The sequence below is a fragment of the Aptenodytes forsteri genome, unplaced genomic scaffold (assembly GCF_000699145.1).
Source record: "Aptenodytes forsteri isolate BGI_AS27 unplaced genomic scaffold, ASM69914v1 Scaffold229, whole genome shotgun sequence".
Classification (NCBI taxonomy): Eukaryota; Metazoa; Chordata; class Aves; order Sphenisciformes; family Spheniscidae; genus Aptenodytes; species Aptenodytes forsteri.
In genome coordinates, this window is record NW_008795863.1 from 3,867,053 (window position 1) to 3,877,323 (window position 10,271).

A 10,271-nucleotide genomic window follows, 5' to 3' on the forward strand; every position below is an offset into this window, starting at 1 on the left:
CCCGCCGACCGATGCCCAGCCAGTCCCTGAGCAGCGGCCCCCTAGCCAGCTTTCCCCAGTTTATGTACTGAGCATGACGTCACGTGGTATGGAATGTTCCTTTGGCCAGTTTGGCTGTGCCTCCCTCCCACCTCTAGCCTTCTCAGTTGGTAGAGCATGGGAAACTGAAAAGTCCTTGGCTAGTGTAAGCATTACCTAGCAACAACTAAAACATCAGTGTGTTATCAACTTTGTTTTCCTCCTAAATCCAAAACACAGCATTGTACCAGCTACTAGGAAGGAAATTAACTCTATCTCTGCTGAAACCAGGACAAAAGGTCATGGTGAACACCAGGTTGACCATGAGCCAGCAATGTGCCCTTGCAGCAAAGAAGGCCAATGGTATCCTCGGCTGCGTTAGGAGGAGTATTGCCAGCAGGTTGAGGGAGGTGATCCTTCCCCTCTGCTCAGCGCTGGTGAGGCCACAGCTGGAGCACTGGGTCCAGTTCTGGGCTCCCCACTACAAGAGAGACATGGACATACTGGAGAGAGTCCAGTGAAGGGCCAGGAAGATGATGAAGGGACTGGAGCATCCCTCCTATGAGGAGAGGCTGAGAGAGCTGGGACTGCTCAGCCTGGAGAAGAGAAGGCTCAGGGGGCTCTTAGCAATGCGTACAAATACCTGAAGGGAGGGTGGAAAGAGGATGGAGCCAGGCTCTTTCCAGTGGTGCCCAGTGACAGGACCAGAGGCAATGGGCACAACCTGAAACACAGGAGGTTCCCTCTGAACATCAGGAAACACTTTTTTTGCCTGTGAGGATACCGAGCACTGGCACAGGTTGTCCGGGGAGGCTGTGGAGTCTCCATCCTTGGAAATATTCAAAAGCCACCTGGACACAGTCCTGAGCAACTGGTTCTGGGTGTCCCTGCTTCAGCAGAGGTTTTGGCCCAGATGACATCCAGAGGTCCCTTCCAACCTCAACTATTCTGTGATTCTATGATTTATTTTGCTGTACTGTAAGTAAATCTAGTTTGATAAATAGCAAGCTGATAGCATGTGTGTGAATTTTCAAGAGCATCTGTTTGTAACAAGTATATTTTGTTTTTTAAATGTTTGTTTGCTTTGGCACTCAACAGTGAACAAGTCAGGACTACAGAAGATGTCACAACAGAGGAAGAGCACAACAGGACAGAGGATCTGTCTTCACATGTTGATAATGATGATTTTGCAACAAAACTTGAAAATGCCATGGAAGATCAAAATACAGTGTCAAATAACTCCCAGAGGGAAAGTGATTTCCAGACTGAGTCATCCTTCCATTGCACTTTGTCTTCAGAATCTTGTGGGGAAATGGCTGACGAGGACAAGCGAAGTTCTCATTGCTGTACAGCGGGTCTGCGGGAGGCTGGGCTGAATTCACAGGAAACCTCTCTTTCAGAGCAGGAATTATACAACTCTTTCCATTTCTGGAGGACTCCACTTCCTGAAATAGATATTGACTTCGAGCTTCGGCAGACTTCTGAGATAATACTCGATAGAGAAATTCAGGAACTCACTATGCCAGTGTCTCCAAACATTCCTATGGCAACAAGGAAAGAATTGGAAGAAATGATAGAAAATTTGGAACCCCATATAGATGATCCAGATGTTAAAGGTATAGTAAAGATACTGAAGCATTTATAGTGTTTGGAGATATGCATATGTTGCTCTAGCTGTTTGGGCTTTAACCTTTCAGTTGTTTTAAAAATCGGAAGTACTACTTTCTCCTAGTCCTCAAAGAGATTGTATCATTTTGATTTAATTGTCAAAATTTATGATTAACTAAAAGGGAACTTGCATTTCTGTAAAGGTGTTTAAAGGTAGTATGATTCCTTCCATAAACTGAATACACTTACAGTTAGCAATATAAACTTCTGACTGCCTGTTTTGACAGTATAATCGAATAGATGGTTCAATGGCATAAGCTGTTGATCAGGAAATTAATTTGTAATTAGCATACATGCAAAATAAGAAGGCAGAGTAAGATTCCCCCCCCCCAATTGATATGTGATAAACGGTTTTCATTTTATGCATTATCCATTTTATTTTTAATGAATTGGTTTTCTCCATTTTTCTGCGAGGTCTTTATTATTGCAGTCTCATGTTGTCGGCTTAAGTGTCCCAAGTTTGTTGGGTCAAACTGAGAATTGATCCAAACTGAATTCTTGAAATGAACGCACATCTTCCATTTTAAAAGCTCTTGAAGGTGGAGAAGGGTTTCATAAGTATGACCGACCAACTGGTGGAGCAGCACCTCAGAGATACCTCCTGGGCTAAAATGACTTGGCTATTTCACACATACCTACTGGAGATACATTTCTCTTGGTATTCATATGCTGAATAAATTCTAAGGCACATCAAGCTTGAGCGTCACAGTCGGAAAGTCCAGAGGTACCACTAAGGAAGAAGCCGTGTTATTCTGGAGTTGAAGAATCCCTAGGGGAAAGCATGCCTCTATACCAGAAAAAGTAGGAAGGAAAAAGAGGGGCAAGTTGGGAGTGGGAAAAATATTTTAGAATAAACTGATACTGCTTTCAACTTCTTTTTGTTGTTAGTATGTTGATATGCTAATAACTTCTCTTAAATCCATTTTGGGCTGCTTCTATTTGATCTATTGTGAAGTCAGCAGATGGAACTTTGTTGCTTTAAGAGTTCTTGGGGCACTCTCTCTTTAAGGAAAGAGATAAGAAAAAAAATTTCAGCCTTGCTAATGATCTCAGTCTTCACATAACCCATCTCTGAAGTCCACTGTTAAAACTTGCACTGCTGTGTAGGTTTGCTTTATAAACCTTGTTCTGTTGAGTTACAGAACATATCTTAAACACTTTTAATGAAGATTTATGTAGGCATGTATTTGTACATCCAGAATTGTCCTGTGTTACAGGGTTGTTTCTGTCGTGTGTGTGTTCATGTCTTGTTTCAGAGCAGGTTTTTTTTTTGTAGCTCTCTTGACTGGGTGTCAAGAGGTTTTCTGCGCAGTTGTTGACTAGCACTTGCGCATTTCAGTAGAAGAAAACTGTTACTGGGTTGTCAACACCATGGGTTCCCAGTTGCCCACAAGTTAGGAAAGATTAGAATTAAGGTTACTAGTACCATTTTTTCTAATTTGGGGGTTAGGGGTGTGGGTAGTCTTACTTAGTCACCTTTGTATTCTGTTCAGTACCTCTGACTTGGTCAAGGCTGTGTAGGCATGAAACACCCCTTAATCTTGTTTGTCTTTTCGTCTTGCCTGTACTCTCATTATTCAGTCTAAATGCTTCAGAAGCTGGAATTTAACAACATGCCTGTTTTGATTTGGTAATGTTGCTATTTTAATTTTACACAAAGTGCATTGAGGCATAAGGAAATTGAGACCAAAACTGATAGAATAGTATTCATTTTGCATACTTGTCTGAAACACTAAAGCACGCATAGAAGTGGTAGGTATTCAGACTTTAGTCTCTGAGTAGCTGATTTAGTGCCTATGTTTTGGACCCTACGCTCCATAAATTGTGACAAGAGGGAGGTAGACTCCCTTTGGGGGGTGATCTAGAAGACCAGAGCCCTGACTGCCTCTTTGCTCATGGCAATACCAGGAATAATGCTTCCATCTTTGCCATGTAGAACTGTTGTTGCAAACTGATGGTATAAATATTCAGTCCAAAGGTTGTCTTAGTTTGTTATTTTCATAGAAATTTTATGAAACTTCTTAATGTCACAGATAACTTTGTCTCCAGTATACGTGGCTTACAAGTGTTTGGCAAAACAACCCTGGTCCCAAGCGGTGCTTAATGTCTTTCTCTGCCCCCCCCGCGCCCCCCCCGCCCCCCTCCCCACAAGACTAGCCATTACATTTTTGAGTCTTGTACTGTGAGTGGGCTGGTTCTTGACAGCAAAGACTGAGCAAGCTGGGAAATTCCCCGCACCCCTTTTCTTTCTCTCTCTCTTTCTTTTTAAATCCCTGTGACCTTTTTCTTGCACTTACTTTCTTCATTGGTTTGCTGTCACCCAAGTCCTGGATTCCTGCTTCCATGCTGTGCTTGTGTCTTTATTGCTGCAAGTGGAGTACTGTGAGTGGGCTGGTTCTTGACAGCAAAGACTGAGCAAGCTGGGAAATTCCCCGCACCCCTTTTCTTTCTCTCTCTCTTTCTTTTTAAATCCCTGTGACCTTTTTCTTGCACTTACTTTCTTCATTGGTTTGCTGTCACCCAAGTCCTGGATTCCTGCTTCCATGCTGTGCTTGTGTCTTTATTGCTGCAAGTGGAAGATGCTGTGTTCTCTGTGGTGGGTAAGTGGAGGCCTGCCATACTGGAGAGCTCCCATAGGTACACATCTTCTGGTTTCTATAGCAAATGGGGCAAGCATCCTAGAGACATCAGAAGATGAAGTGGGAATGAGTTAGCAAAAGAGTAGTTTGGGAATGAGACTCTAGTGTATGATGTTATGCATGTGTCAATAAGGTTAACTTGTTCAGATGACCTTAACTCTGGCTGTACCTAACCTCTCAGTGCTTGACTGTGCAACTTCAGCATCCTTTCCTTAACATGTTTTGTTTTGGAGAATATTTTCTAAACTTAAAAAAAGAAGAAAATTAATACCTGTTGTGTGGAACCATATTGGCCAGGGTCATTGGCACAGGGTTTTTGAAAGTTCTTAAGATCACACTTAATTTTTATTGTTTGACTCTGCAGAATAACTGGTGATGGTTATAAGGTGATGTCCTTCATGGTACAGTCAGCGGAGGTTGATGATTTCCATTTTGCTAGTTGGTTTCAGAGCCAGTCCCTGACAGCTGAGGCAGGTGTGGAGATTTGGTACTGGAGTTCAACTGGCAATGATTCTTTCTGAGTCAGAGGAGTACAGTTTTTTCTTTTTATTTTTTTTTTCCCTGTGCTTTGTGCTGTATATGCATCCACAGCAACTACTATACCTTTGTACCCCTATCCCCTCCCTCCCAAATGAACTGTTTGTCATTGTGTGGGGTTTTTTTGTGTGTGTGTGTTTGTTTTGGGGGTTTTTAGGTTTGTAACTTGACTGTGTTTTCTGTGTTTCTGTAGTGCACCTCCCTATCACCAGAGCAGTTTCCATTTCAAACTTCACATCTTTGCTCCCAGGCACAGAGATTAATGTGGTCTCTAGCAAATACAATTTTTTTAACAGTGACCAGCAACTGCTATAGAACATTGGTGTGTTTTGTTTTTTTTTTTTGTAATCTCATTCTTATTAAGGGGTGAACCGCTTTAACTGAATCTCACTCCCAAAAATCTTTACCTTGAGGCTTTCTTTCCAGAACTAGCTTGTTGCCAAAGTGATAAATCTGTGTAATAGGTAGCTGAGCAGTCAGCAACCAAGATAAAGGCAGCCTGTCTTCTCACAAACAAACTCTACTGGCTAGCAGAGCTACACAAGCTATGCAAAGTTAAGCAGTGGTATGTAATCCCTGTTAATAGGACCTTTCCAATCCACTGGCCAGACATCCTGAGGGTTTCAAACCGGGAGATGGAAACCTGCATGTTCCTCTGAAATATGCCAGCTCTTTTAAAATTATCACAGGGTCTCTATTCAGGTCACCTTTTTCCAGTTCCCTGAGGCTGCTGCCATCCTTGTTTACTTCAGAGGTTGCTTTTCTTTCCCCAGATGTTTTTATTTCTTTATTTTTCTTTCCAGGGACACTTTCTTCAGCTTTATTTATCTCCTCATGTTCTGCATAGAAAGTGCTAAATCATGTAATGTCAGCTTTTCTCAATATTATTTGGGGGAAGAGAGAAAGCCTGACTTGCAGGTTACTGGGGCTAGCTGTGGCTTATGCCAGTTACAGGCTGCTTTGCCAAATGGAGACCTAATAGGGATAAACCAGCCCAAATGTGGGGTCAATTAATCCCATTCCCTTATAAAAACTATGTTTGTAAGTTAGGTTACTAGCGCTGCCTGCAATAAAAGTCTAAAATGTATTGTTAATGGAACAGTAGGTGAGGAGGAAGTGGCGAAGAAACTCCTCTTATTTTTATGTTTTCATTACTTGCATCTCTGTACCCATTGATGCAGCCCACAGCTTTTGCCTCTGAGTAAGAAGTGAGGGTAAGGAAGGCAAATCCTTCAGAAAAAAGAAGGGAGCGTGCCACTTAGAAATATCAGTGTCTTCTAGTGAAACATCAGGAGAGACAGAAAACAACAATAAAGCATATTGAAAGGACAGAAACTCCTGAGGACCAGGAAATTTAATAAGGCCAGGTAAAATGTGGTTTTGAATTTAAAGGTTGTGCCAGTTATTTTAGGATGCAGGTACAGTAGCTGAGAGTAAATAATTCCTTGCTGAAAAATACTTTTCACCTGAAGCAAAAGTCAAAGGAAGAAAGAGTTAATTAGCAGATGGTTTAAGATCTAGTGAACACTGACTTTATCTTACCAATGCAATACATGAGTTCTGTGTTATGCACAAAACTGACCTTTACACTCCAATTTTTATGGAAGGTAGTTGTGAAACCTAGTTAGGCAGCAGGTTTTCTTCCAGTCTTCCTCCCGAAACCTTGCTTCCCAAGAGCTCTGAAGCATTTCTCTGTCATGCGTGAGAGGGGAGCCTTATCCTTTGCTTGTACTTTTAATGGTTTTCTGGAAAACATTGCCTGTCTTATGCCTGTAGGAAAGCTCTTTGTGGGAGATGGGGAGGAGCGGCAGCCGCCTCAGTCAGGAGGGTGTCAGCACAGATCTTAGACTGTGTCAGTGTGTAATGGGATCACGAGGGGATGTGCCTTGGCACCTGAGCCCGGGGTGGTGAAGACAGCTCATTAGGATACTGTCTCAAGTTTCAGTATCTTCCAGGCAGCCACCTAGAGCTGTGCACATACATGCACATACTCACACATGCATTCTCTTTCTCTTCCTCCTTTATTAAGCGCTCCACCATTCTGGAGCCTTCCATAGTGACTGTGTTTGGCTCTTTTTTTGGCTAGGACCTTAAGATGTTTACAGACTTCAGGTCATTTCAGTCCTTGGTGACAGGACCTGTGAAGAAGCACTCAAAGAAAGAAAGAAGGCACTTGCCATTCAATTAAATCCTTGGGAGTTTGGTCTCTCCAGCCCTTCATCCTCATGTCTTGGGATTGTAGAATTGACAAGAAGCTGAGAAAATGCACATTTGTGTCTTATCTCCTCTAGGGCAGGCAGAGGAAATCAGGACACCTGTGGTCTCCATCCCATTAAGCCCCTAAGCAAGGGTGGTCCAGGCGTGCAGGCTGGCAGTGGGGCATGAGTGGGAAATATGTCTTGGAAAATTGCCAATTACTGCTGTAGATACCTTCACTTTTGTTACTAGAAGTAATCTTTGGAGCTCTGTGTGGATTTTTCAGTAAATACATGTTCAGTGTTGAAGCAGTATGTGTTACCTAGTCAGGGTAAGCTTTCTTGACTTTTAAGTGAAAATGAGAGGAGTGCACATTTTTCATGAAGTTGTCCTTCGTGAAAGAAGTCTTCATGAAAAATGTCTCCTTGATGTGCAGCAGGCTATAATACCTTTTAATTTTCTTGTTTGATTTAGCTAAATGAGAATAAACTGGAAATCTCACAGGCATTTCTTGCCCTAGCAGCTGCCACCTATTTTGCATGGTTTTTGGGGTGGTTTATTTAACTTTCAAGTTTTGGAGGAATTTACTAGCCTTGATCTTGTTTATTCTTGTGGGCCTTAAAGCACAGAGGTTTATTGTCAGTGAAGTAATACTTGAATAGTGAAGTCATAGCAAGCTTTTGTTAATCTTACAAATTGTACTGTAAAATTTATAAATTTTATATATTTATGTATAAATTAAAATATATATTATAGATATATGTTGAAACTGTATTTTCTAACATAATGCGTTTTATAGTGGAAGTATTAGTATGCTGTTAGTTTTGTTTTTAAGTCTAACTTGCTGTGGTTTTTCCTGTTGAGGTGAATTACAGTAATACAGCAAGAATATCTTTCAGTTATTCTAAATTTCTAAATTTTATATATTTATGTATAAATTAAAATATATATTATAGATATATGTTGAAACTGTATTTTCTAACATAATGCGTTTTATAGTGGAAGTATTAGTATGCTGTTAGTTTTGTTTTTAAGTCTAACTTGCTGTGGTTTTTCCTGTTGAGGTGAATTACAGTAATACAGCAAGAATATCTTTCAGTTATTCTATCAGAAATTTGACGCAGTTACAGAGCTAGCATTGCATATTGAAAAGAATTATCTTTAGACAGAGTCTGATGAGCAGGAGTAGAAACCAGTGAATCTGTAGTGTGTTTTCCAATTTTTTGCTAGCTAAGATTGTGCTGAGTTATTATTTTGCTTCTTGTAACAGATGTATTGCATATCTATTTCTTCTGTCTACAGATCGAGTCCAACTTTCTTTGTCTAATTCTTGTTAATAACCCTATCAAAAAAGCTAGAGGGAGAAATTCAGATTCTGTAACTTAGTATGGCAACATGGGATTAAAAACAAGCATATGGTTTCGTGTTTAATTCACAATGAGCATATAAGAAACCTTGGAAAAGCCAAAGCTTGTGAGGAGCAGAGCTTCTGGATGGCCGGGTAAATTTAATGGGTCAGGAGATTATCCTTCCTTACCTTCTTGGAAAGAAGTGAAGAAGGAGAGAGGCAGGGTGGATCAGTCTGCACTGAATTCTGTGTCGCTTGCAGTTAAGATTGCCTCTGATACCTGATCTGCTTAGGTCAGACTATATCCAAGAAACATTGCTCAACAAAGCTTTTTTTAATTAGAAATAAGCGGAGGGATGGAAAGTAGAGCAGTCTCAGAACTGCTGGATCTTTTCTCAAAAGAGTGGATGGCAGTGTGAAGTGCTAATGCTTGCTTTTGATGGATAAGAGGACATCAAACAGTGCAACCTTCATTATTCATTTGGAGGATGCAAGGAGTCTAAAGCATCTTGTGCAGAAGACAGTTACTGGGGTCTAGGATCTTCCTATATAGATCTTGCTTTAGAGTTGCTACAAAAATTTAAGAATCTAATGGCCATATATCTAGAGAGAGACAGCCTCTCAGAACCGAAATCCTTTCTGTATGAATAAACCTGTTCTCCACCTTTTATTTGAATTACTTTCCCCTTCTCTCTCTTATTCCCACCTCCCACAAAAGACCCAGTCAGTAAACTAGTATTCGTGTGCTGTTCTGCCCTGAAGACTATTTGCGCCATTAATACGTACCAAGATTCTTAAAGAATGGATTCTGCCATAACAACAGGCTCTTACTCCTGGGTGGTTTTTTGTTGTGTTTTTTTTTTTGCTTTACAGACAAATTTCACTGAACTGTAGTGTGGTTGAGCATCCTAGGGCAGATTAACACTCCACTCTTTTCCTACACTTTATGCTAGTTGTCCCCAGTTTGGGATTTACTAACAGTCAATAATCTTAAATTTGTACCTGCTCCGTAGTTCTTCCTCCATCCTTCAGTTAATTAGTCACTGTCTAAAAGTTGATTTGTGGACTTGCTAAAAGTTTATTGCAGTTCAGTCTCATGTATTTCTCTTTCATATGCTGCAGCACAAGTGGAGGTGTTGTCTGCTGCACTCAGAGCATCCAGTTTGGATCCTCAAGAAGAGACAATGGCCAGCATCGGCAAGGAAACAGACTCACAAACTGAACTAACCATCAATGACCAACAAAATTTTAAACCTATACTGGGTGATATTGTGCCTTTAATTGGTGACACTGAGGTAAGAAGTGAGTTTTGTACTCTTTCCCACCCCATTAGGATTTCCAGGGCTCCAGTAATAGAGCTGTATTTTGCGTTTGTGCGGTAATTGTGCGGTCACTCACAGAGGCGATCAGCTCCAGTGCAGGCGCGTCCCATGGCGGATTGCGGCGTACAGGGGAGTTTCCTGAGCCGGGGAACCCACAGGGGAGCGCAGAGACCTGCCAGGAGCCGGCAGCTCTCATGAGGGCGGCTGACGAGGCGTGGGCAGGGCCAGGAGTAACGGCTGCCACCCCCCATTCCCACTAAAGGCAGCCCCAGGGAGCGCTGCCACCAGGAGCGCTGTCAACAGGACAGGCAAACAGGGCGTGGCACGTCAGCTAGGGCATGGCGCTGCAGTTCGCGAGGGAGGGTGCGCAGGGAGGGCACCTCTTCGAAGGAGAGGCGTTCCACGGGCGAACTGGGGGACTTGGCGTACACATAACCCAGCAACTGGGCACAGGTCAAGGGCACTCATCCTACCTGACCCTCAAGGCAGAATGGTGGGCACTCGTCTGAGGGTAAAGGCCATGGCTCCAGCTGGGGGGTCTGC

General features: G+C 42.1%; 1 protein-coding gene across 1 annotated transcript in view; it reads left to right on the top strand.

Annotated features, from left to right (window-relative positions):
- The window catches only part of PPP4R1 (protein phosphatase 4 regulatory subunit 1), a 118,272-nt gene that overhangs the window by 88,945 nt on the left and 19,056 nt on the right, over positions 1 to 10,271 (top strand). The window contains exons 10-11 of the mRNA XM_009284139.1: positions 1,117 to 1,634; positions 9,529 to 9,701. Of these exons, the coding sequence (XP_009282414.1) occupies positions 1,117 to 1,634; positions 9,529 to 9,701 (691 nt within the window). The remainder of the gene's footprint in view (positions 1 to 1,116; positions 1,635 to 9,528; positions 9,702 to 10,271) is intronic.